General features: G+C 58.6%; 2 protein-coding genes across 4 annotated transcripts; both read left to right on the forward strand.

The window, feature by feature from the left end:
• The first annotated feature begins 1,644 nt into the window (after positions 1 to 1,644).
• On the forward strand, positions 1,645 to 3,338 carry Fut7 (fucosyltransferase 7). The gene is made up of 2 exons (XM_057755361.1): positions 1,645 to 1,711; positions 1,832 to 3,338. The coding sequence occupies exons 1-2, from the start codon at positions 1,699 to 1,701 to the stop codon at positions 2,845 to 2,847; spliced, it is 1,029 nt and encodes a 342-aa protein (XP_057611344.1). The 5' UTR covers positions 1,645 to 1,698; the 3' UTR covers positions 2,848 to 3,338.
• A 2,544-nt stretch (positions 3,339 to 5,882) lies between these two features.
• Positions 5,883 to 26,673, forward strand: Abca2 (ATP binding cassette subfamily A member 2). Of its 3 annotated transcripts, none has more exons than XM_057754577.1 (48): positions 5,883 to 6,108; positions 9,378 to 9,471; positions 10,464 to 10,575; positions 10,661 to 10,824; positions 11,056 to 11,183; positions 11,336 to 11,446; positions 11,926 to 12,144; positions 12,466 to 12,833; positions 13,087 to 13,246; positions 14,146 to 14,274; positions 14,372 to 14,539; positions 14,618 to 14,714; positions 15,069 to 15,242; positions 15,321 to 15,423; positions 15,491 to 15,605; positions 15,731 to 15,921; positions 16,034 to 16,184; positions 16,267 to 16,471; positions 16,609 to 16,773; positions 16,876 to 17,056; positions 17,149 to 17,361; positions 17,667 to 17,863; positions 17,953 to 18,135; positions 18,350 to 18,534; positions 18,667 to 18,787; positions 19,047 to 19,283; positions 19,363 to 19,569; positions 19,836 to 19,938; positions 20,021 to 20,340; positions 20,415 to 20,628; positions 20,716 to 20,821; positions 20,913 to 21,024; positions 21,112 to 21,172; positions 21,256 to 21,430; positions 21,511 to 21,626; positions 21,702 to 21,849; positions 21,920 to 22,043; positions 22,184 to 22,316; positions 22,400 to 22,517; positions 22,609 to 22,787; positions 23,071 to 23,212; positions 24,192 to 24,326; positions 24,457 to 24,560; positions 24,634 to 24,726; positions 24,982 to 25,084; positions 25,167 to 25,304; positions 25,382 to 25,582; positions 25,950 to 26,673. In XM_057754577.1, the coding sequence occupies exons 1-48, from the start codon at positions 6,043 to 6,045 to the stop codon at positions 25,983 to 25,985; spliced, it is 7,305 nt and encodes a 2,434-aa protein (XP_057610560.1). In that variant the 5' UTR covers positions 5,883 to 6,042; the 3' UTR covers positions 25,986 to 26,673. The 3 variants fall into 3 exon arrangements, with proteins under 3 accessions (XP_057610560.1, XP_057610561.1, XP_057610562.1); XM_057754578.1 differs by having other exon boundaries at positions 19,047 to 19,226; XM_057754579.1 differs by lacking the exon at positions 5,883 to 6,108 and adding an exon at positions 6,175 to 7,140.
• Positions 26,674 to 27,110: the final 437 nt, after the last annotated feature.

The raw sequence follows: 27,110 nt of genomic DNA on the forward strand, positions 1-27,110 counted from the left end.
GGCAGTTATCACTATGGTCATCTCGCTGAGAACCGAGTGATTAGAAAGGCTAGGGCACAGCTGCCCACTCCATGGGCACCTTCGGTTGTATCTCCAGCCAGTTAAATGGCTTCTGGAGGCACCCACACCCTCTCTTCCCCTTTGGGCATTGCGCAAACTCCCCACCACAGTTTGGAGGTTATACCCTGCACTGGGGGGATGGGGCACCACCGAGGTGCCAAACAGCCACCTTCTCCCGCACTCGCCTCTGCCGCCACCACGGGTCTGCTGTCAGTTACTTGGTTCCTGTCTCAACAGCAGCGCAGCACGTCATGTGAGACTATGGCTGGGGGAGGCCAGGAGTCCTGGAAGCCCAGCGGTGAAACAGGGCAGGGTAGGACCAAGTGTAGGAGGAGTCCCTAAAAAGGACGCTGGGGCAGCAGATCTCGCAGTGTCTTTCTCTTTAGGATTCCCGTTCTGGAGTCTGGGATGTGGACCAGACAAGTTTGCTGTTCCCCATATGAGACCCCCACAGTGTCCTGGGCAGCAGAGTGGGAGATCTGGTGGGGGTGAAGAAAGGGAAGCACCTTGGCTAGAAGCCTTGCATGGGCTGAAGCAGCTCTGGGTGACCATGCCAGGCCACCCCGCCATGCACTGGGTCATTGCAGGTCCAGATTAGGGGCCTGAGTGAGTGGGAAAGGAAGGTTAGCCCACCAAGGTCAGCTGGAGGAGAGCCAAACGAGCCTGGACCTGAGGCTGGGACCAGCCTTCCTGCTTCTAGAGTGGATGCCAACCCCCTGCCCACCAGTCTGCCTGTCCACGTCAGGGACATACAGACTCCTTCCTTTCCAGACTGGAAAGCCCCCTCCTGGGATAGCAGGAAGAAAGGAAGTGACCTGCAGCTCTTCCTAGTCCATCCAAGACCTTGGGCTGAGCCTACAGCTCAAGCTTTGTGTGCCCACAGGTCTCTAGGGAGACATGTGCATCCCAGCCCTCCCTGGCGTCCAAGGCAGCTGAGTCTGCCCTAGAGGGCATGCGCTAAGGTCCCACCGGACTGTGATGGGGCCCTTTTCTAAGGACTATAATTCTGTGAACGAGGCGGTTCCTAGAGGTGGCAGAGGTGGGGTGGGCTGGGCTCTGAGAGCCGTAATTTGTGGTGCCCGAGGGCCTGTAAGAACAGGGTCAGCTCAGTGGGGGGCTGGGGAAAGTGGGTGTCACTACAGGGAGGGGCCTCTCTGGCCTCCTGGGGACGTGCAGTTGCTCTCTTCGGGTGCTCTGGGGTTGGGTGGTGGGCCATGGATGGGGGTGCTCGTCTGGAGAGGAGGGCCATTTCTGCTCGGTATACTCACAAAGGGGATTTCCTTTTCCTGAGAGCAAGCAGGCATCCAGTTCCTCCTCCATATGCCTAGCTGGTCATCTCTAGGGACCAGCAGGGTTGGGCAGGGGGCCCTGGCTTAGCCTTCTTCCTGTCTCAATTCCTTCTTCCAGCAGAGGATGAGGTGGGTGGGGTGGGGTGGGATGGTGGTTGATGCCAAAACCCGAGGGTTAGGGCGGGGCAGAAGTGGGAAGGCCCCTGGCTTCCCTCACCTTGGGTAGATGAAAGGGAGACACCAGGGGCTGAGTTGAGGTGCAGCTGTGATTTTAGGGTGCCTCTATTGGGGAGGCTGCTGTGATTTGAAAGTCTCGTTTCCTTGGGTGACCGATTCCGGAAGGCTGTGAATGACTTGCGCTGGTGAGTGCCTGGCCCTTGAGACATCCCAGGTGGGGATGGTGGGGATTTATGGGCATCCCTGGGCCCAGGGTGACAGGACCTCTCTTTTTTTTTTTTTTTTTTTTTTAAATCTTGCTTCAGGGTACAACCCCACCTGGAGGCTGCGAGCCTGGGGGGCTCTGGCTGGAGGTGCAGCACTCATGGCCCTCTGGCTCCTCTGGCTGTTGGAATCAGCTCCTGGGAGGGCCCCGGCGCCTCAGCCTACAGTCACCATCCTCATCTGGCACTGGCCTTTCACCAACCGGCCCCCAGAGCTGACTGGTGATACCTGCACTCACTATGGCATGGCTAGCTGCCGCCTGAGTTCTAACCGGAGCCTGCTAGCCAGTGCAGATGCTGTGGTTTTCCATCACCGGGAGCTGCAAACCCTGCAGTCTCGCCTGCCCCTGGACCAGAGGCCGCACGGACAGCCTTGGGTCTGGGCCTCTTTGGAATCGCCCAGCAATAGCCGTGGTCTCCATCATTTCCGAGGCATCTTCAACTGGGTGCTGAGCTATCGGCGTGATTCAGATATCTTTGTACCTTATGGTCGATTGGAGCCCTACTCTGGGCCTACACCCCCACTACCAGCCAAAAGCAAGATGGCCGCCTGGGTGGTCAGCAATTTCCAGGAACGGCAGCAGCGTGCAAGGCTGTACCGGCAGCTGGCCCCTCACCTGCAGGTGGATGTGTTTGGTCGTGCCAGCGGACGGCCCCTGTGCGCTAACTGCTTGCTGCCCACTGTGGCCCGGTACCGCTTCTACCTGTCCTTCGAGAATTCACAGCATCGGGACTACATCACTGAGAAGTTTTGGCGCAATGCGCTGGCAGCTGGTGCGGTGCCTGTGGTGCTGGGACCTCCGCGGGCCACCTACGAGGCTTTTGTGCCTCCAGATGCCTTTGTGCACGTGGATGACTTCAGCTCAGCCCGCGAGCTGGCTGTCTTCCTTGTCAGCATGAATGAGAGCCGCTACCAGCGCTTCTTCGCTTGGCGAGACCGGCTCCGTGTGCGGCTCCTGGGTGACTGGAGGGAACGTTTCTGCACCATCTGTGCCCGCTACCCTTACTTGCCCCGCGGCAAGGTCTATGAAGACCTCGAAAGCTGGTTCCGGGCTTGAACTGCGGCTGGGAGAGGCTGTGTGGGTGGAAGACACCGAAGCACTAGGCGTTCAGCCTCTTGGGTCACTTTGGGACTAAACTGAGGCTCCGATGGATGGTCAGGAAGCCAGGCTATGAGGAGAGCAGAGTGGGCAGGAGAAGCCATCTGGATGAGGAAGCTGATGGACCTTAGGGATCCCGGGAAAAAGGCAACGGATTGGAGGCAACGATGGCATATCGTCCAAGCTAATCAATCAGGAAAGGTGACTGAAGGTCCCTGATTTATCTTGAACAAGCCCAGGGCTCAGATGAAGCAGGGAAACAGTGTTTCTGGAGCTGGACACAAAACCTTAGGCCCCCTGAACCTCCACAACCAAGGTGCAGGAGCATATCCTGGGATTCTGAGTGCAGACCACATGCTGGGTCCAGGGGTGTGTGAAGGACAGACAGTGTGGCTGATTCTGGGCTTCTGACCCCACAGTCCTCTCAGGGAAAGAGGTGCCACTAATAAAGACACTGACATAAATCTCCCGGGTCAGGTGTGAGGTTGTGAGACCAGCACCGTCCAGTCCCCTGCCCGTCCCCCATCCATCCGTGTCCGTGTGTCTCCCTTCCTCCCCGCCCCTACTTGCTCATTCCCCTCAGTCAGCCACTGGGTTTCTTGTTTCTGCCTTGCTTAAGTGACACCTTACCAGGAACTCTTAACACCCTACCCCACACCCCTGGTCTCCACAGCCCATGGCAGGTACAGATTGGAGAACTGAGGTCAAACTAAGCTGGGGCTGGAGGTGTCACATGTCATAGGTCTCAGGTTGGAGGGGTGTCTTGTATGACAGGGCCTGATCTACGATGGCTGGTAAGGGTATCCGTGAGGGGATTCGATAAAGACCCCACTGCAGAAGGAGCCCCTTGTGTTGGGCTGGGAGTGAGGGGAGGAGATATGGGGTGAACCTATGAGTATGTGACAGGTTGAGCCCCTGGGATAGGTCTGGACTTGGGCTTGTCCATGCCTTGGGGGTGGGGTAGCAGTACCGGCAGGAAGCCCCCCTCCCCCCATGGTTTGTGAGAAAGGCCTGCCAGTGGCTTCCTGCCCTGACCCAGCCCCCTGGGCTAACTGGGGAGAAGGAAGTGTCCTGGGGCTGGGGGCTGGGCCTGGGTGGAGCTTTGGGTCCCCTCCCATCAGCCCTGGAGGGGGGGAACCTCTCCTCAACCAAGGCGCTGACGAGTGGTGGGAAGCTTTAGCTCTCAAAGCTTTTCATCCTTTTTAAGAGCTACCCGAGTGTCCCACAATCTCCGCTGTCCCAGTCACAGGTGGGAAACCCAAACTGGTAAACAGCCGTCACATGTCACCCTCAGGACGGTCGCCTGATTGCCGGTGCTGGTGGCTCTCTGCTGTCCCCTGCTGGCCACATGGAGAAATCAGTCCTGCAACACTATCAATAGGCCCAAGCTCAAACACCCCTATAGACCCACCAAACCCCAGGCTCCGTGAGCTGGAAGAAACCAGGTTTATGTGGATATGGGGGGAGTGGGTAACGAGTAAACCATATATAGAAGGGGCAGCCTGTCTTCCCAATCACCCCTGCCAGCAAGGAGTAGCTCTTAAGGTCCTTTTGGGTCTCCTCACTGTTAAGATCAGCAGTCTGGGAAGGGCGGTGAGGCCTGAGCGGGCAGCCACAATGCACTGTAGTAAATTCTTCCCTCTCAGCACCAGTGTGACTAGAAGCCAGAATTAGGGTGCTCTCAGTCTCAGCAGTTTCCAGCCCTTCACGTGGGGCATCGGTTCGTGCCTGGTAAGCACTCCTGCGCGGGCATCTCAGCCGCGTGGAAAGCACAGAGAGGCTGCCATGAACATCCCTCAGAGCCCACGCAGCCTCAGCTTGCTCGTTCTCAATGCGACTGAAAGTCTGTGAGGAATCTGTTTGGGTGACACCTGGGACCCCCATCCCCACCCCAAAAGCTGGGTCCATAGCTCTCTCCCCTCCCATGCTGTGTGTATGTGAATATGTCACTCCCAGGCTCTGTAAAGCAAAATGCAATCTTTGCTTTCACCGTTTGTCTTACCCAACCACTGAAGGTGCCCAACATTTCTGTTTTAGGCAGGGTCTCATGTAGCCCAGGCTGGCCCTGAATTCACTATATCACCAAGGATGACCTCGAATTCCTGATCCTCCTGTCTCTGCCTTTTGCATTACAGGGATTACATGTTATTTTATGGAAACAAAGTCTATGTAGCTCTGGATGGCCTGGAACTCCCTCTGTAGGCCAGGCTGGCCTCAGACTCACAGAGTTCCTCCTGCCTCTGCTTCCCGAGTGTTGGTATTAAAGGTCCGAGCCAGCACTAGACTGCTCTTTAAAATATCTAAGCCAAGGCCAGGCGGTGGTGGCACATGCCTTTAATCCCAGCACTCGGGAGGCAGAGGCAGGCAGATCTCTGTGAGTTCGAGGACAGCCTAGTCTACAAGAGCTAGTTCCAGAACAGGCTCCAAAGCCACAGAGAAACCCTGTCTCGAAAAACAGAACAGAACAAAACAAAAACATCTAAGTCAAGTTAATGCTGTCGGGCTGCATGTTGCATCTTGGAGCCTTGAGGTCATTGCCCACCCTACACAGTTCAGTTAGTGGAGCAGTGCCTTTCCTCTAAATGAATAACTAACCCTGCTTCCCATCTCTACATGGGAGGAGGACCAACCTAGTGGTGACCTGATGGGGACCAAGTCTCCTTCAGTGTTCCAGGAGGGACAGTGGAACACCTTGGGGACTCCTGCGCAAATCTATCAATTGGGGGGCACATATCTGGAGTCCCTTGGGAGAAGTATATGGTGCCCAAGTTCTCCCCAGGTCTCGGAAAGGTGTGAACCTAGATCTTGGTTCAGACGCGGGCTGTGACGGACCTGGGAATACAGCATTACCGGGTGAGCAGAGGCCTAGTGCTATGCGCAGGTGCAGCGGGGCGCGGGCTCTGCGGACCTGGGCGCCCCCTGGCGGACACCCGAGCGCCGAGTGGCCTTTCAGCGGAGGCGGCGGGCGCGAGCGCGAGCCCCGAGTTTCGGGAGCTGCGGCCGCCGGGGCGGAGCCTGCGACGAGCAGGTCCCGGACTCTCGAGCGCCCCGCCCCCGCGCGGGCGATGCCGAGCGGCGCGGCGGGCAGCGGGGCCCGGCGGGGCGTGCAGAGGAGCGGGCCGCGGCGCTGAGGCGGCGGAGCGCGGCCCGGCCATGGGCTTCCTGCACCAGCTGCAGCTGCTGCTCTGGAAGAACGTGACGCTGAAGCGCCGGAGCCCGGTGAGCGACCCGCACCCCATCCTCCGGGGCCCGCAGGCCGCGCGCCCCATTTGCCGGTGCGCTCACAGCGTGCACGTGCAGTGCCCGGGCGCGCGCAGACCCTGGGAGGCCGCTACCCGGGACCCTGTCGCGGGCCCGCTGCTTCCGCGGGCTTCCCGGCCCCGGGCAGCGGCTTCGGCTGTGCCCTCGTCCGCTGACACTCGCAACGCTCGGCTGAGTCACGGGCCGGCGCCCTTCGCTGCTCTTTCTGGCAGGCTGGGGTGGGGGCGGGTGGTCCCTGGACTTCAGCTCTGGCGAGGCCCAGGTTCCTGGGACAGAGTGCTGGCTGGGGCGCACCATTCAGCGTAGGGACTCCGAGCCCTGGGGCCACTGCCTCTGGAACCCCCATAGCGACCCGTCCCTTCATTCCCTTTACCGCTTCTCTGCCCTTGGGCAGGCACCTTAGGCTGAAGATGGTACCAAGTAGCCCTGCCGCCGCCCTCTTTCTCCTCCTCCGCCACCGTCTCCTCCTCCCCCTCCTCCCCCTTCTCCTCCCTTCTTCATCTCCTCCTCCCCTCTCCTTTCCTAGCCCATCCTGGCTTGTCCACAGCCCTCACTCCTGCTTTCTCATCCCTGGGCATGTCCTTGTTGTGCCAGCTCAAGCCGTCAAACCCCAGCACCCGTTTGTCCTTTAGGGCCAGTTTTCCCCGAGGCAGCTCCTCTGATTTCTCCTGCCTCGGGCCTCTCTGGGCGCTGGGGCCTGCTGGGCAGATCTCAACACCAGGCTTCTCAGTACCTGTCTAGGGCAGCCAGGACAGAAGAGTAATTGGATGAGGAGCAGGTTGGGGGGCCTGGATGACATGGGGCTTGTTGGTTTTTATTCCAGTCCCTGGAAGAGCAAGGGCACCCAGAGTGCCCTGGGCCAGCAAGAGTATCTGAGGGCTTTTGCAGGGTGGAGACCAGAGAGGATGGGTGCCTAAAGAAGGGACCAGCCCATTTCCAGGGACTCCTTGGGTAGCCACACTCCTCCTGGGTTCCACTTTGGGTATTCAGGTGCGTAATAAGAAACTCTGGGCTATAGGCATGGTGATGACTATATAGCAGTCATCACCATGGCCTGGCAGGATTCCTGTGAGCACCTGGCCCTGGCTGAAGCAAGGACTGGGTACATCCTCTGTCCTGGTTGTCTGGGGCCACCTGGTGTGGGGTCTGAAGGAGCGGGCTTGTTGTTACTCTAGCTTTTAAGTCCCCAGGGGGAAGATGTGGAGAGAGGATGTAAGCCTTCCTCGTGCTAGCCCCAAGTTGCTTGTCAGGAAGGCCCCTTCAGGGCCCAGGAGCAGAGGCAAAAACAGTTCCTGCGTCTGATGGGAGCCTCACACCAGGCTTGAAGAAGAGACCAGTGATTTGACAGACAGCTGGAGGTGCTCATAGCCTTTTCCTAGGACTGACCCCCCTGCCCGCTAGACTGTGTTGATCTGTGGACCTTCCCAGGTTCCCATTGGACCTGTTAGACCACAGCGGGGGATCCTTAGCCTACGGCTACAGTGAGGTACCAGCAGTGGCTGTCTTCCTCCAGGAAGACAGTCTTTGCTGGGGTCAGAGACACACCCATGCAAAGCTAATGATCTGGAAGAGACTCCAGGACCTCTGCCCTTCCTGCTTCCTTCTCCCAAGTACCATGCCTCAATTGCCCTGTTGTTGAGCTGGCTGCACATGGGACACGGGTCACCCTGGCGTCCGTAGCAGGCACACCAGTGTTGAGTAGTTGTGGTGGCAGGCCCCAGCATCACAGTTGGGTGTCCCCTGCTCTCTCCAGTCGCCCACCACGGCAAGCACTAGGCTTCAGGGAGGGCAGCTCAGACCCAGGATTGGCATGGAGACACTGGGGCGGTGTGGAAGGACTGGGCTTGTCTTGAGGGGCAGGGTCCCTAGGCCACTTGCTGTCGCCCAGGTAGAACACCTAGGTATTGCTGAACCTGTGCCGCCTGTAACCAGACTCCCCTGTGGTGCCCGCCACCTGCCAGCTAGGACTCTTCCTCCTAGCAGCTCATGCGCAGCTGTTGCTATAGTGATAGGGGAGACGGCCTGGCCTGTGCTGCAGTTACTCTGAGGTGCCCATGGCAGGGTGGAGGTGCCCAGGGTAGGGCCTAGTTTGGGTAGGGCTGTCTCTTGAACTGTGGCCCCTGTCACCAGCCACTCTGTATGTGTGAAACACATTTGTCCTGTGGCCCTGGGTGCACACATCACCTCCTCAGCTGGCCCTGGGGAGAGGAGGTGGAGGCTGGCACCGGCTGAGGCGGGTGTGGGGTGTGGACACACAGCAGGGTGTTCTGGATCACAGAGCGCTATTGTCAGAGCACAGTAGTCATAGCCAGGGACAGGCTGGGCATGGCCCCACACCGCTCCTGGGCGGGGGTGGGGCAGGGTGGCGCTTCAAAGTCCGCTTCAGATGGTGATGAGGGTGAAGGAGATCTCCGATATTGCAGGGCTCTGGAGAAGGATGACCTCTGGTGGTGGTGGGTGGGCCTCTCTTTCGTGTGGTCTCAGAGGCAGGAGCTTCCTGATATATCGCCTGGCCTTCATCTCTGAGCTGAGGTGGGGGCAGGAATTGAGGAAGCTCTTTGTTTACCGAGAGACACTGGGAGATGAGAATCTGAGCCCCAAGGTTTTGGCACTTCTGGCCTACCTTGCAGCCTGGCCCCTAGAGGTTAGGCCAGGAAAAGAAGCTTTTGCCTCAGGGACTGTGTTTGCTAGAGGCTCAAGGCCCTGGTCACACTAGGCCTCTTCTCTCTGGGTCCAACACAAAGTTATTAGGGTGCTACAGGAGAGGAGAGGGGAGGTGCACGTCACTCAAGTCAGAGACTACACTTGGCCCAGGTACCCTTCTGGATCCCACCCGGGGGGCTCAGCAGGTTGGCATGGAGAAGGGGAGTTGGGTAAATGATTGGGTCAGAGTTGACCACAAACTGGCTAAGTTGTTCCTGCTGGCCTTGGGCCTCTTCAGAGGGTGGCTGGTCCATGGTTTGTCAGGCACAGTGTAGGCTGCAGGACGAGAGACTCAGTTTGGTGGCACCACACAGCATTCAAAACATCATGGTATACTGGGAGAGACTAGAACCCTGGCCGGACCTGAGAAAGCTGTGTTGACCTTCGTGGCCACTGGATACACAGGGCTGGGCTGGTCCTTCAAGGAGGTCACGAGTGCCTAGACCAGCACCTGTCCATCATGTCTAGCCCTGGGCAGGCAGTGGACAGACTGCGGTTAGCTTCATGTGGTTCACCCTTTCCAGTGGGTCCTGGCTTTTGAGATCTTCATCCCGCTGGTCCTCTTCTTCATCCTGCTGGGGTTGCGGCAGAAGAAGCCCACCATCTCCGTGAAGGAAGGTGAGGCACAGGCATAGCCTGGGCACGTGGGTGGGCAGGGAGGGACGAGAGTCCTGTGTGCACGTGTCAGCCCGAGTGTGGCCCCATTCCCAAGACTCCCTGCTCCCCGTGTGGTCCTGGCTACGTGTTTTGGCTAGGCTGTGGCCATTGTGGCCACGAGTGACGACGGTGCCTGTTTCTGGAGGGTTCCGGCATTCACTAGTCTCCTTTGTTCTGTTTTGACCTGCCCCCCCACCCTGCATGGTCTCTTGTCCTCCTCGGCCCGGCCTGCATGCAGTCTGTAAGTGAGCAGCCATTCCTTCTTGCTGGCTTAGGTGGCAGCCATGGATGGCCTGGCAGGTCTCCTGGTGCGGCTTAATCACCCCTTCTGCTTGCATTAACAGCCTCCTAGCAGCTGAGTCCTGTAGAAGCCCCTGCCTGTGATCAGGAAAGGCTGGCTTATCAGTCAGGGTGGTGGGCTGTGATGTGGGGGGTGGGGGGTAGTGAAGGGCCAGGCCACCTGGGCCATAACTGGTACCCTGGTCAAGCCATTGGAGTATCTTGTTGGCAGGGTGTCTGAGTCCGCCTGGCAGTGCTTTCTAAGGGCAGGGTTCCTGGGTTGAGCCTGGGCTAGCCTGAGATGAGGCTGGGGTGGCCTGCAACTCTCCCTTCAAGCTCCTTTGGGCTGTTGCGTTCACTCTGCTAACCAGTTGGCCTGCGAGGTCAGAGGTCACTGACAAGGGGTGCCTCATGTGTTACCCTGGTGTCTGTGGGAAAGGGGATCGTTGGGGGCATGTGGGCAATGCCAGGCTAAAGTGTGATATGCTGGGAGTTATAGGGGAAGGGGTGGCAGGTGGCCCTCTGACCTCTGACCTACAGAGTCTTTGCCTTAGCACAGCTGGGGGTCAGGTGCGCTGTACCCCAGTCCTAGTCTGCCTGAAGCTTCTTCTCCTTCCCGACTGTCTTCAAATATCTCTCTTGGCCTTCGTCTCCCCCATTCTTGATCCCACCAGCTTTCTACACCGCAGCACCCCTGACATCTGCCGGCATCCTGCCTGTCATGCAGTCGCTTTGCCCGGATGGCCAACGTGATGAGTTTGGCTTCCTGCAATATGCCAACTCCACGTAAGTGCCCCCTCCCCATGGCTTGGGAGCCAGCTACTCCTACCCCGACACCATAGCAAACGGCTGATGTCTCATGGTGTTGCAGGGTCACCCAGCTTCTAGAACGCCTCAACCGTGTCGTGGAAGAGGGCAACTTGTTTGATCCAGTGCGACCCAGCCTAGGCTCAGAGCTTGAGGCCCTGCGCCAACATCTGGAGGCCCTCAGCTCAGGCCCTAGCACCTGGGAGAGCCACTCGGCCAGCCCTGCAGGTGTGCCCTGTGTGGGGATGGCTTCGGGACTTGGGGGAGGGCCTGAGCTCCACTGTCACTGGGAGCCTGCCTGCCTCTGGCCCTGGGTCCCTGTGTCTGCACCCCATTGTCCCTGACCTGTGTGCTTGAGGCAGACCCGGTGCAGTGCTGGTAGCTCTGCTCAGCGCCTATCTGGGACTCTGTAGCCCCAGCTAGAGCCGGCCCCTCAGTCCCATCCTCCTGCCTGTCCAGTTTCGTCCTTCCCTCTGGACTCGGTGGCCAGGGACCAGAGGGAGTTTTGGCGTTTCCTGACGCAGAACCTGTCACTGCCCAACAGCACAGCCCAGGCCCTCCTGGCTGCCCGTGTGGATCCTTCCGAGGTGAGGTGGGGCATGTATCTGTGGTGGCTATGTCCCTCTCCTCTCCCCTCTGCCCCTGGTTACCTCAGTGAGGGAGTGGGGGAGCTGCAAGTGTATCTCAGCTCCTCTCAGCGCTCTGGAGCCCCTACTGAGCCAGACCCCTCACAATGCAGGTCTATCACTTGCTTTTTGGTCCTTTGCCTGCCCTGGATGGGAAGTTGGGTTTCCTCAGGAAGCAGGAGCCGTGGAGCCGCCTGGGTAACCATCCTCTGTACCAAATGGAGGTGAGGGGCCTGTCCCCGGGAGAGGGGTGGAAGAAGAGGGTCTCCCTTAGTTACGTGTAACTTCTGGGGATCTGTGGTATTCATGGTGAAGGGTTTTCTCCCTTAGTTACGCGTCACTTCTGGGGATCTGTGGTGTTCATGGTGAAGGGTTTTCTCCCTTAGTTACGCGTCACTTCTGGGGATTTGTGGTGTTCATGGTGAAGGGTTTTCTCCCTTAGTTACGCATCACTTCTGGGGATTTATGGTGTTCATGGGGAAGGGTTTTCTACCTTAGTTACACATAACTTCTGGGGATCTGTGGTGTTCATGGGTAAGTGGAGGCAGGACGGTGATTTGAGAGCTCCCACAGCACCATGGGACCCTGGCACAGAGCCAACACAGTGGACAGGCAGGCAAAATTTTGTGCTACCTTCAGTAGGCCCTTGATCATGTCTCGGCTGGAGTGCAGGCGTTACCAGTCCCCTCTGCCTTACCACTAGGAACTGCTGCTGACTCCTGCCCTCCTGGAGCAGCTCACGTGTGCACCAGGCTCTGGGGAGCTGGGTCGTATTCTTACCATGCCTGAGGGTCATCAGGTAGACCTGCAGGGCTACCGGGATGCCGTCTGCAGTGGGCCGGCTACGGCTCGTGCCCAGCGCTTCAGTGATCTGGCCACTGAGCTCCGGAACCAGCTGGACATGGCCAAGATTGCCCAGCAGGTGAGGTCCTGCCTGCCAGCTGACCAGCAGACCTGCTGACTAGCCTGGAGGAGTTCTGGGGCTACTTGGAGCCTGAGGGTGGGGGGGCTCCTGCTCCCAGGCCATGGTGTGGCTTGTAATTGAGTATTCAATACCCTCTACTATAGTTCTAGCCCTGGCCAGGACTTCCTAAGGTGTAGACCCTCCCTTGTCTTCCCCAAGCACCGTTCCCGGTTGATATCCTTCCTGTTCCATCCTGAACTTAGTCACCTCCCTGAGTCACCTCCAACCGAACTTACCCTGTCTCCTAGCCTGCGTTTTCCCCTTGGTCTCCTCCCTCAGCTGGGCTTGGATGTCCCCAACGGCTCAGACCCCCAGCAGCAGGCACCATCCCCACGGAGCCTGCAGGCACTCTTAGGGGACCTGCTGGATGCCCAGAAAGTTCTGCAGGATGTGGATGTCTTGTCAGCCCTTGCCCTGCTGCTGCCCCAGGGTGCCTGTGCTGGTCGGGCCCCTACACCCCAAGCTAGCGGCCTGACCGGAGTGGCCAACAGCACTGTGACAGGGGCAAGCACAGGTCTCAACAGCACCGCGGAGGAGGGCACACAGTCACCTGTAACCCCAGCCTCCCCCGACACTCTGCAAGGCCAGTGCTCTGCCTTTGTGCAGCTCTGGGCTGGCTTGCAGCCCATCTTGTGTGGCAACAACCGGTAGGTCAGCAACAAAGGGATGGAGGGACGGGGAGAGTCGTGGGGTGGTGGGGAGTTGACCCATTGCCTGGCCCTTGTGTATGGAAGTCCCGCTTTCTGTGTGCTCATACGTTTAAGCCCACCCTGCCTAACCTGACATCCCTCCTTAGCCTGAAGTTCTGTTCCTAAGCCCTGTCCCTTGGCTTTTGTTGAGCCACCCCAAGAGCCCCATCCTATTGGTCCTGACATCTCTGCCCTGTTCCTGCTCTGCCAGCACCATTGAGCCTGAAGCGCTTCGGAGGGGTAACATGAGCTCCTTGGGGTTCACAAGCAAAGAGCAGCGAAACCTGGGCCTTCTTGTGCACCTCATGACCAGCAACCCCAAAATCCTGTATGCACCAGCGGGCTCTGAAGCTGACCGTGTTATCCTCAAGGTGTGTGGGTCTGGCACAATTGGGTCACGAGTTGTGCCCATCTCCCCGGCAGGTGCATGAGCCCAGCAAGAGCCTGAGTGAGGGCTGTGTAGTCCTGGGACTCTATGTAGGACTGATGAGAGCTAGAGTTGACGTCATGAAACCTGGGTAGTAGTGTGCCTAGCAGGGCCAGTTTCGGAGCTGGAGGGGCAGTGGCTCTTGGCAGCCTTTCTGTTGAGAACTCCGCAGAGTTCCTGCAGAGATGAGATGCACTGGAAAGGCTGGCTGCTCTGGCTAGAGTGCCCCCCCCATGCTGACTGGGCCAGGGTGGTATGTTCAGAGGTGCTACACTCACACACTGGTAGCATCAAATGAGCAGGGTGCAAGGAACATTGAAGCCTGGGAAGAGAGTTTGTTGGAACAGTGTAAGCCAGGAGTGGAGTGGACATGGCAAGAGCTTGACCTTGGAGGATTTTTTTGGGGGGTGGGGTGGAAGGAGAAATGAGGGTCAGAAGGAGCGGGAGGGAAATGGGAAGAGGGGAGGAGGTGGAAATTTTTAATTAAATAATAAAAATAAATAAAAAGAAATGAGGGTCAGACTTAAGTGCTCAAGGGGCATGTGGAAGGAAGGAAGGAAGGAAGGAAGGAAGGAAGGAAGGAAGGAAGGAAGGAAGGAAAGAAAGGAAAGGAAGGAAGGAAAGAAGGAGAAGGGAAGGAAAGGAAAGGGGAAGGAAGGAAGGGAGGGAGGAAAGCATGCATGGATGCTAAGGCGGGGTTCAGGGAAGCCATGTGGCTATGGTAGGAAGGTGAGGTAGAAGCACTAGCTAGGCCGGTCCCTTGAACGTGTGAGAGAACAGAGGACTCCCAGACTGGCTCGGGTTCCTCTGGGGCCCCATGCCTCAAGCTTCCGTTCTCTTCAGGCCAATGAAACCTTTGCCTTTGTGGGCAACGTGACGCACTATGCCCAGGTCTGGCTTAACATCTCCGCGGAGATCCGAAGCTTCCTGGAGCAAGGCAGGCTGCAGCAGCATCTACATTGGCTGCAGCAGGTGCTGAGGGTACAAGGTGGGTGGGCACCTGCGGTGGGCTCTTCTGCCCAGAGCTGAAGGGTACGAGCCGCACCCTGAACTCAACTGTCTACTTTAGTATGTGACAGACCTGCGCCTGCACCCTGAAGCGATGAACCTGTCCCTGGAGGAGCTGCCGCCTGCCCTGCGCCAGGACAACTTCTCACTGCCCAATGGCACAGCTCTCCTGCAGCAGCTAGACACAATTGACAACGCAGCCTGTGGCTGGATCCAGTTCATGTCCAAGGTGCGGTGGGTGAGCACTGTGACCGCCCCTTCCCCCTGTGCATTTTCAGGGCTAGCTCCAACGATGGCCCCTTTCCAGGTGAGTGTGGACATCTTCAAGGGTTTTCCTGATGAGGAGAGCATTGTGAATTACACGCTCAACCAGGCCTACCAGGATAACGTCACCGTGTTTGCCAGTGAGTTCCTCCCCTTCCCACAAAGGTCCTGTGTCTCCTACAGACCTACTTCCTCACCAGCTCAGTCCCACCCTATCCCTACTATGCTCCGTTACCTTCCTGCTCCTTGGCCCAGACCTCTTCACCACCTCCATGTCCTCCCACATCTCTCCCTTTCTCCCTAGCCCGGCTCACTTGAGTCCTACACTCCGCATGCTGGCTCTGCCTCATCCCCCTGTTCCTTTTCAGCCCTGTTCCCCCTCTTTCTGAGACATCTCATCTGTCCCATTATCTCTCCTGGAGCACTCACTTCGCAGTCTGTCCCATCCCTTCCATGCCCTCTGGCCACACACTCCTCCAGCCTCCTGTTCCCAGGCGTGATCTTCCAGACCCGGAAGGATGGCTCCCTCCCTCCGCACGTGCATTACAAGATTCGCCAGAACTCAAGCTTCACCGAGAAAACCAATGAGATCCGACGTGCTTATTGGCGCCCGGGGCCCAACACTGGTGGCCGCTTCTACTTCCTCTATGGCTTCGTCTGGATCCAGGGTGAGGGACTGAGCCCAGGTGGGATGTGACTTGGGTGGGGGGAGCCTGGCCTTGCCCTGATACGAATTCTACCCACAGACATGATGGAGCGTGCCATCATCAACACTTTTGTGGGGCACGACGTGGTGGAGCCTGGCAACTACGTGCAGATGTTCCCATACCCCTGCTACACGCGTGATGAGTGAGTAGAGAGGTTTGGGGGGGGGGTTCTCAGGCCCAAGTGCCCCCTAACCCCTGTTTCTCCTCAGCTTCCTGTTTGTCATTGAGCACATGATGCCACTCTGCATGGTGATCTCTTGGGTCTACTCCGTGGCCATGACCATCCAGCATATCGTGGCAGAGAAAGAACACCGGCTCAAGGAGGTGGGTCTCGGTGGCTGTAGGCACTCCCTTCCAGCAGGCTGTGTGTGTGGGGGGGGAGTGTGGGGCAGTGCCGTCCTTTCTCCTCCGGCCCTGCCCCAAGGGCCCTCATCTGCTGCCCATCACAGGTGATGAAGACGATGGGCCTGAACAACGCCGTGCACTGGGTGGCCTGGTTCATCACAGGCTTTGTGCAGCTGTCCATCTCCGTGACGGCTTTGACAGCCATCCTCAAGTACGGCCAGGTGCTCATGCACAGCCACGTGCTCATCATCTGGCTCTTCCTCGCGGTCTATGCTGTGGCCACGATCATGTTCTGGTGAGTGCTGTCTCTTGGGGCTTCTCTGGGCCCCAGTAGGGGCAGCCCAGCGGGGCTGCAGGCCCAGAGCCAGTCGTCTCGGGACTGACAGCCGTGTGGTCTCCCACTGCAGCTTCCTGGTGTCTGTGCTGTACTCCAAGGCTAAGTTGGCGTCAGCCTGCGGCGGCATCATCTACTTCCTGAGCTATGTTCCCTATATGTATGTGGCAATCCGTGAGGAAGTGGCCCATGATAAAATCACGGCCTTCGAGAAGTGCATTGCGGTGAGGAATGGGGCCAGGCAGGGCCAGGGTGGGGTGTTCATCCCCTGCCCAGCTACTGACACTGACACCCCTCTTTCTTCAGTCCCTGATGTCCACAACAGCCTTTGGCCTAGGCTCCAAGTACTTTGCGCTGTATGAGGTGGCAGGTGTGGGTATCCAGTGGCATACATTCAGCCAGTCCCCAGTGGAAGGGGACGACTTCAACCTGCTCCTTGCTGTCACCATGCTTATGGTGGATACAGTGGTCTACGGCGTCCTCACTTGGTACATTGAGGCTGTGCACCCAGGTACATGCTCATCAATGGAGGGACCAGGGGTGGGAGAAGGTCACTGGGCTTCTGCCTTCCTCTTGGTGGCATTTGGCCTTTGCGGTAGATAGTCACCTCCAGGTCCTCAGTCAGCCTCTCCCATCCTGAACCCCCAGGCATGTATGGGCTGCCCCGGCCCTGGTACTTCCCACTGCAGAAGTCCTATTGGCTGGGCAGTGGGCGGACAGAGGCCTGGGAGTGGAACTGGCCATGGGCGCACACACCACGCCTCAGCGTTATGGAGGAAGACCAAGCCTGTGCCATGGAGAGCCGCCACTTTGGTGAGGCCAGGGTCAGAATGTTGAATGGGGTGGGCACTGGGTTTGGGGGCCTGGGGTGGCCTTAGTGCCGCCCCCAATCCTGCTGACCCAGCCCTGGTACAGAGGAGACGCGCGGTATGGAGGAGGAGCCCACCCACCTGCCCTTGGTTGTCTGTGTGGACAAGCTCACTAAGGTCTACAAGAACGACAAGAAGCTGGCCTTAAACAAACTGAGCCTCAATCTCTATGAGAACCAGGTGGTCTCTTTCCTAGGCCATAATGGGGCTGGCAAGACCACTACCATGTGAGTATCTAGGGTCAGGAAGGCTTAGCTCACAGGAGGATTTGGTTCCTTCAGGGTATGGTGGGTTGTGACCCCGCTTGCCCCTGCTCCAGGTCTATCCTGACTGGACTGTTCCCACCCACGTCGGGCTCAGCCACTATCTATGGGCACGACATCCGCACAGAGATGGATGAGATCCGCAAGAACCTGGGCATGTGCCCGCAGCACAATGTGCTCTTCGACCGACTCACTGTGGAGGAACACCTCTGGTTCTACTCACGCCTCAAGAGCATGGCGCAAGAGGAGATCCGCAAAGAGATGGACAAGTAGGTGCAGCGTGCTGGGACGGGGGGGACAGACAGGGCACAGTGTGATGGGATGTGGGATGTGAGCAGAGGCAGGGGCTGTGGACACTCGGATGTGGAAGTCAGGGGGAGGGGTGGGGATGAAGTGAGATGGGAGCTTTTCATGTCCTGTGTACAGCCCGTTGATATCCCCCTCCCACCACTGCCCTCTGCTGGCCATCCTGTTCGTGTCCACCCCCTCCCATAAATCCATCACCCCTGCCCATCACCCTCCTGCCCACCCGTCACTCTCCCATCTGTCCATCGTCCTGCTGTTGAACCCATAGGATGATTGAGGACTTGGAGCTCTCCAATAAACGGCACTCCCTGGTGCAGACGCTGTCTGGAGGCATGAAGCGCAAGCTCTCCGTGGCCATTGCCTTTGTGGGTGGCTCCAGGGCCATTATCTTGGATGAGCCCACCGCCGGCGTGGACCCCTATGCTCGCCGTGCCATCTGGGACCTCATCCTGAAGTACAAGCCAGGTGAGCGGGACGCCAGGCTTGCCGTTGCCTGCATGGGTGTCTTTACCTGTCCTCGTATGCTCCCCTTACCTTGGATCTGGCTACCCCAGGCCGCACCATCCTCTTGTCCACCCACCACATGGATGAGGCCGACCTGCTGGGGGACCGAATTGCCATCATCTCCCACGGCAAGCTCAAGTGCTGCGGCTCTCCCCTCTTTCTCAAGGGTGCCTACGGTGATGGGTACCGCCTCACGTTGGTCAAGCGGCCTGCAGAGCCTGGCACCTCCCAAGGTCTGTACCGAGACGACTTGAGCTAGCCTGTGGTCCTCCCTGCCCCACGACTCCCAGCCTAGGAGAGGTGCCTCCTTACCTCCCTCCATCAGGACCTGGTGGACTCGAATACCTCTGAGCCCCATCTTGGCTTGCCTGCTAGGTTCCCACTGAAGATCCTCCTCCCTCAGCCATGCCCCCAGTAAATCCCCTTCTACTCCTCCTTCTTTCCCAGAGCCAGGGCTGGTCTCCAGCCCCCCAGGTCGTGCTCAGCTGAGCAGCTGCTCGGAGCCCCAGGTGTCCCAGTTCATCCGCAAGCATGTGGCTTCTTCCCTGCTGGTCTCAGACACGAGCACAGAACTCTCCTACATCCTGCCCAGTGAGGCTGTCAAGAAGGGGGCCTTCGAGCGCCTCTTCCAGGTGAGAGATGAGTACACGCCTGCCTGCATTCCAGGGCTAAACATGGTTGTGGGGACAGGGTGTGCCCATAGAAAAGATGAGCACACCCCTGCCTGCGTTCCATGGCGCCGGCCTCACCCAGCTTCTTTACAGCAATTGGAGCACAGCCTGGATGCATTGCATCTGAGCAGTTTTGGACTGATGGATACAACCCTGGAGGAGGTGTTCCTCAAGGTGTCTGAGGAGGACCAGTCCCTGGAGAACAGTGAGGCTGGTAAGAATGCCCAAGGCTAACAATCAGCCTGATCAACCCACAGAGGGCCCCTGGGGACAGTCTCTGGAAGTGGGATTCCCCAGAATCAATATAGGCTCATGGTGGATGTGGTAGCCACAGGTCTTGAATAGCTATATTAACTGGAAGCTGGGATCAAGTCAGGGCCTGGGGTCCTGGGTGGGCCCTAGGGACTGAGGTACTAAGTTGTCCTGGGGTACCATGGCTCCAAGCACTCTCTCCCTGCCTCTGTTCTTTGCAGATGTGAAGGAATCCCGGAAGGATGTGCTGCCTGGGGCAGAGGGCCTGACACCTGTGGAGGGTCAAGCTGGCAACCTGGCTCAGTGCTCAGAGCTAGCCCAGTCACAGGCATCGCTGCTGTCCGCATCCTCTGTGGGCTCTACCCGTGGTGAGGAGGGCGCTGGCTACGCCGATGTCTACGGTGACTACCGTCCCCTCTTTGACAACTTGCAGGACCCAGACAATGTCAGCTTACAAGGTGGAAGCTGCTGGGGAGATTGGGGAGGGTCCAGACGGGCGGCATGGTACCAGCTGCTCACCCCCGCCTCTCTGCACAGAGGCTGAAATGGAGGCCCTGGCTCGGGTAGGCCAGGGCAGCCGCAAGCTGGAGGGCTGGTGGTTGAAGATGCGGCAGTTCCACGGGCTCCTGGTGAAACGCTTCCACTGTGCTCGCCGAAACTCGAAAGCTCTCTGCTCTCAGATTCTGCTGCCTGCCTTCTTTGTCTGTGTGGCCATGACCGTAGCATTGTCTGTCCCTGAGATCGGTATGGCTACCTGACCTTGTGGGGTGGGGCAAGGCTACCATCTGGCCCTTGGGTTCTTGGCTTCATTTTCTTCCCAGCCTCCTAGAGAACCCTTCTCCATCCCTCTCCCCATACTCAACCTTATTCAGGGGCTCATGGGAGGGTTCTGCCTCCAGGGGAGTCATACCCGTGAAGCTTGGCCCTCTCTGTGTTGGGAAGGAGGAAGGGAGATCTGGGGGCTCCATCAGGTAGTCAGAGCCTGCTCAGGTCTCATGTTCACCCACCAGGCGACCTGCCTCCACTGGTCCTGTCACCTTCTCAGTACCACAACTACACCCAGCCCCGTGGCAACTTCATCCCCTATGCTAACGAGGAACGCAGGGAGTACAGGTGAGGCCGTGGGCTGGGACCGTAGCACAGGGGAGAACAAGAGTTGAGACACGGAGCCTCTAACACACCGCTGTGCCCTTAGATTACGGCTGTCACCTGATGCCAGCCCCCAGCAGTTGGTGAGCACGTTCCGGCTACCCTCTGGTGTGGGTGCCACTTGTGTGCTCAAGTCTCCTGCCAACGGCTCCCTGGGGCCCATGCTGAACCTTAGCAGTGGAGAGTCCCGCCTGCTGGCCGCACGGTTCTTCGACAGCATGTGCCTGGAGTCCTTCACACAGGGACTGCCGCTCTCCAACTTCGTGCCACCCCCACCCTCACCCGCCCCTTCCGACTCACCAGTGTCCCCGGATGAGGACTCACTCCAGACCTGGAACACCTCCCTGCCGCCTACTAGCGGACCAGGTAATATCTCGTGGAAGGCTGCTGGGGTCATGGCCGTGAGGAACCCATCTCACTGTGCTGCGCTGTACCCACAGAGACATGGACGTCGGCACCTTCTCTGCCTCGCCTAGTGCGTGAGCCTGTCCGCTGTACATGCTCTACACAGGGCACAGGCTTCTCTTGCCCCAGCAGTGTGGGTGGGCATCCGCCCCAGATGAGAGTAGTCACAGGCGACATCCTGACTGACATCACCGGCCACAATGTCTCTGAGTACCTGCTCTTCACATCTGACCGTTTCCGGCTACACCGGTGAGTTGGCCTGGAGTGGCTACGTTCGAGGGGGTGGCTGGCTGATGGCTGCCTAGTCTCACTGTCCCTCCGTCTTGTCTTGTGCAGATATGGAGCCATTACCTTTGGCAATGTCCAGAAGTCCATCCCAGCCTCCTTTGGTGCCCGGGCCCCCCCTATGGTGCGGAAGATCGCAGTGCGAAGGGTGGCCCAGGTAAATTGCTGCCCTGGGTTCCGTGGCACCTGGCCCTGTGCACAGGGACTCTCAGGCCTGTGAGCCTCACTGAGTCCCTTGCCATTCTTAGGTGCTCTACAATAACAAGGGCTACCACAGCATGCCCACCTACCTCAACAGCCTCAACAATGCCATCCTGCGTGCAAACTTGCCCAAGAACAAGGGTAACCCAGCAGCCTATGGTGAGGAGAGTCAGGGTTGAGGGGATGGGGAGGGGGTGGAGCTGAGCCAGAACGGTGCCTGGGCTAATGCTGCCTCCCTGTGTGCAGGCATCACTGTCACCAACCACCCCATGAACAAGACCAGTGCTAGCCTCTCCCTGGATTACCTGTAAGCGAGGCAGACGGAGCTGGGGGAGGGACAGGGCCCACTGGGGTCCTGACCACCCCCTAGAATTGCCGTTCCTCTTCTAGGCTGCAGGGCACAGATGTGGTCATCGCCATCTTTATCATCGTGGCCATGTCCTTCGTGCCAGCCAGTTTTGTGGTCTTCCTGGTGGCGGAGAAATCTACTAAGGCCAAACACCTGCAGTTCGTCAGCGGGTGCAACCCTGTCATCTACTGGCTAGCCAACTACGTGTGGGACATGGTGTGCCCCCGCATGGTCCCTTCCCGCCCCTGTCTCCTGTCCCCTTACCCAGGTCTCACCATCTTCCTTTGCCGTTGCAGCTCAATTACCTGGTCCCGGCCACCTGCTGCGTCATCATCCTGTTTGTGTTTGACCTCCCGGCCTACACGTCACCCACCAACTTCCCAGCGGTGCTTTCCCTGTTCCTGCTCTATGGGTAAGCTGAGGAAGGGTGTGGAGCAGGCATGGGTGTGGCGGGGGGTACCCTGTGACTGCTGCTCTTTGCCCACAGGTGGTCCATCACACCCATCATGTATCCAGCCTCCTTCTGGTTTGAGGTCCCCAGCTCAGCCTACGTGTTCCTCATCGTCATCAACCTTTTCATCGGCATCACAGCCACCGTGGCCACCTTCCTTCTGCAGCTCTTTGAGCATGACAAGGTAAATGTGGGGTGGCTGAGCCGCAGGGCGTGGCCTGGGGCGACCATACTGAGCTATGTCTGGCCCCCAGGATCTGAAGGTTGTCAACAGCTACCTGAAAAGTTGCTTCCTCATCTTCCCCAACTACAACCTGGGCCACGGACTCATGGAGATGGCCTACAATGAGTACATCAACGAATACTATGCCAAGATCGGTGAGTCTGGCACTAGGAACAGTGGAGGCCTTCAGGGGGCCACAGGGTGGCATGCCTAGTCGTAGACCCGGCGAGTTCCAATGCTGGGGATGACTGGGCTCTTCCTGAGGCTCTCAGGCCCTGAACCAGCTGTTCCACAGGCCAGTTTGACAAGATGAAGTCCCCATTTGAGTGGGACATTGTCACACGTGGACTGGTGGCCATGACAGTTGAGGGCTTCGTGGGATTCTTCCTCACGATCATGTGCCAGTATAACTTCCTGCGGCAGCCACAGTGAGTGGGGAGCGTTGGGCAATGGCGGGATCCTTGGTAGGGGTGGGCAGATTGGCCAGGCCCTGCCCACTGTACTGCCCTAGACGCTTGCCTGTGTCTACTAAACCTGTGGAGGATGACGTGGATGTGGCCAGTGAGCGACAGAGAGTGCTCCGCGGGGATGCTGACAACGACATGGTCAAGATTGAGAACCTGACCAAGGTAGGCTCTGGGCTGTGGGAAAGTAGATGGAGAATGGGCCAGGCCAGGCTGGAGTCCCATCCTTTGCTGAGGGGTAAGGCTCTCTGGGCAGGTGTACAAGTCTCGGAAGATTGGCCGTATCCTGGCAGTGGACCGCCTGTGCCTGGGTGTGCGCCCCGGAGAATGCTTTGGGCTCCTCGGTGTCAATGGAGCAGGGAAGACCAGCACCTTCAAGATGCTGACTGGTGACGAGAGTACGACAGGGGGCGAGGCCTTTGTCAATGGACACAGGTGGGGTCGCTGTGTTCCTCGGACACACTGCAGGGAGGCATGGATGTGTGTGTGTGTATCTGTGTAACTGCTTCCAAGTACACAGCTGCAGGGTTAGGGGTTGAGTGGCCACCCATAGGTGCACAGCCAAGGGATTGTATGGGTGACCCTGCCCCTTGGGTGCAAAGGCGCGCACGCGTGCGTGCATATGTGTAGGAGTGGGATACCCGTATATCCAGGGTATAGGAGGGCAGGTGTGGGGTGGATATGTCCCTCCTGGGTATTGATCGCCCTCTGTCCCCAGTGTGCTCAAGGACCTGCTTCAGGTGCAGCAGAGCCTCGGCTACTGCCCGCAGTTTGATGCCCTGTTTGACGAGCTCACAGCTCGGGAACACCTACAGCTGTACACACGGCTGCGTGGCATCCCCTGGAAGGATGAAGCAAAGGTAGGATGGGAGGAAAGTCGCTGGCGGGTGCAGTGGCGTATTCGTGGTGGGGGTATGTAGCTGGTGGGTGCAGTGGCGTATCCGTGGTGGGTATGTGTGGGTGGTGGGTGCAGTGGCGTGTCCATGGTGGGTATGTGTGGGTGGTGGGTACAATGGAGTGTCCGTGGTGGATGTGTGTAGCTGGTGGGTGCAGTGGCGTATCTGTGGTGGGTATGTGTGGGTGGTGGGTGTCATGGCGTGTCCGTGGTATGTGTGGGTGGTGGGTGTAGTGGTGTGTCCATGGTGGGTATGTGTGGGTGGTGGGTGCGATGGAGTGTCTGTGGTGGGTGTGTGTAGCTGGTGTGTGCAGTGGTGTGTCTGTGGTGGGTATGTGTGGGTGGGTGCAGTGGTGTGTCCATGGTGGGTGTGTGTTGCTGGTGGGTGCAGTGGCATGTCCATGGTGGATATGTGTAGATGGCAGGTGCAGTGGCATGTCCGTGGTGGGTCGCTGGTGGGTTCAGTGGTGTATCTGTGGTGGGTATGTGTAGCTGGTGGGTGCAGTGGCGTGTCCGTGGTGGGTGTGTGTGGGTGGTGGGTGCAGTGGCGTGTCCATGGTGTGTGTATGTGGGTGGTGGGTGCAGTGGCATGTCCACGGTGGGTATGTGTGGGTGGTGGGTGCCATGGTATGTCCGTGGTGAGTATGTGTGGGTGGTGGGTGCAGTGACGTGTCCACGGTGGGTATGTGTGGGTTGGTGCAGTTGCGTGTCCATGGTAGATATGTGTAGCTGGTGGGTGCAGTGGCATGTCCGTGGTGAGTATGTGTGGGTGGTGGGTGCAGTGATGTGTCCACGGTGGGTATGTGTGGGTGGGTGCAGTGGCGTGTCCGTGGTGGATATGTGTAGCTGGTGGGTGCAGTGGCGTGTCCGTGGTGGGTGTGTGTAGCTGGTGGGTCTGTGCTGGTGGGTAAGGTGAAGCCCATATCTCATATTGGCCCTGCTAGGTGGTGAAGTGGGCCCTGGAGAAGCTGGAACTGACAAAGTATGCAGACAAGCCAGCTGGCACCTACAGTGGTGGCAACAAGCGGAAGCTATCCACAGCTATCGCACTCATTGGGTACCCTGCCTTCATCTTCCTGGTAAGTCTGGGGGGGTGTTGGGAGACAGCTGCCCCTTTTGGTCTTTCCGTGAGTTTGAGGGGAAGGTGCCCCACCTTCCTCTGCCAGTCTGGGTGGGCTGCGTCTCTGGATGAACTGACCCCTGCCCTAGGATGAGCCCACTACTGGCATGGACCCTAAGGCCAGGCGCTTCCTGTGGAACCTCATTCTGGACCTCATCAAGACAGGACGCTCAGTGGTGCTGACGTCACACAGGTGTGCCTCTCCCCGACCCCTCCACGGTCCTCTGGCAGTCCCTCTGGTGCCAGCCTGTGCTGTCTGCCCACAGCATGGAGGAGTGTGAGGCTCTGTGCACGCGGCTGGCCATCATGGTGAACGGACGACTGCGCTGCCTGGGCAGCATCCAGCACCTCAAGAATAGGTGAGTCAGCCGGGCTGCAGGAGGCAGGGCGAGCTGTGCCGGGTGCACAGGGCTCCAGGGCTGCAGGAGGCAGGGCGAGCTCTGCCGGGTGCACAGGGCTCCAGGGCTGCAGGAGGCAGGGTGAGCTCTGCTGGGTGCACAGGGCTCCAGGGCTGCAGGAGACAAGGCGAGCTATGCCGGGTGCACAGGGCTGCAGGAGACAGGGTGAGCTCTGCTGGGTGCACAGGGCTCCTGGCCACCCCTGTGTCCCACCAGGTTTGGGGATGGCTACATGATCACTGTGAGGACCAAAAGCAGCCAGAATGTGAAGGACGTGGTGCGGTTTTTCAACCGGAACTTCCCGGAGGCCATGCTCAAGGTGGGCGTGGTCAGGTGAGGGAAGGGTGAGGGTGTGCCCCGCTCCAGCAGCTGCTGACGTCCGTGGTCCCCTGATCTCCCAGGAACGGCATCACACGAAGGTGCAGTACCAACTCAAGTCAGAGCACATTTCCCTGGCTCAGGTGTTCAGCAAGATGGAGCAGGTAGTGGGTGTACTGGGCATTGAGGACTACTCCGTCAGCCAGACCACCCTGGACAATGTGAGTGTGCTGCGTGGGGTGGGGTGTGTCTTCCTGGATTTGCCCGTACCACATAGCCCACCACCACCTGTCCACAGGTGTTTGTGAACTTTGCCAAGAAGCAGAGTGACAACGTCGAGCAGCAAGAGGCTGAACCCTCAACCTTGCCGTCCCCCCTTGGACTCCTCAGCCTGTTGAGGCCCCGCTCTACACCCACGGAGCTCCGGGCACTGGTGGCTGATGAGCCTGAGGACCTGGACACAGAGGATGAGGGCCTCATCAGCTTTGAGGAAGAGCGGGTGAGTGGTCAGCATCCTCCCAGCCGCATGCCTGCTCACACTGCCCAGAGACTGAGGCTGAAGGACCTAAGCGAGGGAACTGGCTGCAGTTTAGAGTCAGAAAGAGAGGGACTCGTGTGTGCCGAGGGCTTGAGTGGACACAGGGAAACCAGGGTGGGCAGAACCCAGAACACACTGGCAGTTTCAAAGACCCCAGATCAGAGGTGGGGATTAAAGGAACCGGAGACCAGGGAGCGATCTAGACTGTGGCTATCACACTGGACAAGAGGGCCAGATGCTGACGCGTGCTTAGTGGGGAGAGAGTACTCGGAGCGCCGATACCAGCCGGTGTGAACATCCTCAGCCCCCACTGTCTGCTCCTCACCAGGCCCAGCTCTCCTTCAACACGGACACGCTCTGCTGACCATCGAGAACCAAGTCAGGGATGCACCTGTGGGGGGCAGAAGTCAGGCGGTGGCTGTCGTCACACATGCCAGGCCCTGGAAAGGCAGGTTCAGGACCAAAGGGCTCTCGCCCTCCTCCCAGCTACCACCATCCTTGCCTCGTCCTGCGGTCACTCTGGCCGCCCTCCCCGAATTGTGCCAAAGGCTGGCCTGGCCCTGGGCTGCACATACCCTCACCCTGCTTTGCCTTAAAGCCTTGGGTCTTGGCCCAGCCCCTTACCCTACCCAGCACCATCCACCTTCCCGGGGTGACATGGGCTGCCCCAGGCATCCTGTGACCCTTCTCTGCAGCAGCCCCGAGTCTACCCAGGCCAGCATCTTGCACAGATGTCTTATTGTGGACATCCCTGACTGCAGGAGGGGGCTGGGCAGCTTGCCTACTTACTTTGCTTTAAGAGCCTCCCTCGCTCTGCTGTTGTGAAGAAGGTAGGCCACCCACGGGAAGCCATGCGTGTGGTTGTCTCAGGCCTGGTGGAAGAGCAGGAATGGAGAAGCTGGGCTTGCTGGCCAGGCGAGGGGCCATTGCTCCCTCCCTGTCCTCTCAAGCTGCCTTTGCTCTCTCATCCAGCTTGGCCCTTCCCGCCACCCACCTGGGAGCGGGACCTTGTATATAGCGCACAGATGTTTGTTTTCAATAAATAAGCGAAAAAAGCCTGTGGCCGCCTGTGCATGTGGGAGTTGGGGGGAAGGCAGACCCCTGGGGCCGGGGTATAGCTACCTAGTCTGACTGTATTAGGTGTGAAGGGAGGGGCTGCTACAAACAGGGAGATCCACCTTTATTCCCCAGCTCTCTGCACAGCCTAGCCCCCTGCTGGGTGGGTGGGTCCTCAGTGGGCTTGTGGAGGCAGGCCTGTTCATCCAGCACTAGCGCAGTCCCATACTGCCTTAGCTTCCCCCACAAGGCCTAGTGCCCACAGTGAGCCTGTTCTGGACTAGTTCCACTTCTGAAAAGTGGAGAGGGTTTCCAGGAGATCTCCAGGAGTCTGGGTACATAAGAAGAATTTCCCCAAGGTGGTGGCCTATGCTAGTGGGTGTCTGGTCAGGTGGTGATCCGTACCTCACATTGGCCCTGCCAGGTGGTGAAG

This window comes from Chionomys nivalis, chromosome 22 (genome assembly GCF_950005125.1).
Source record: "Chionomys nivalis chromosome 22, mChiNiv1.1, whole genome shotgun sequence".
NCBI lineage: Eukaryota > Metazoa > Chordata > Mammalia > Rodentia > Cricetidae > Chionomys > Chionomys nivalis.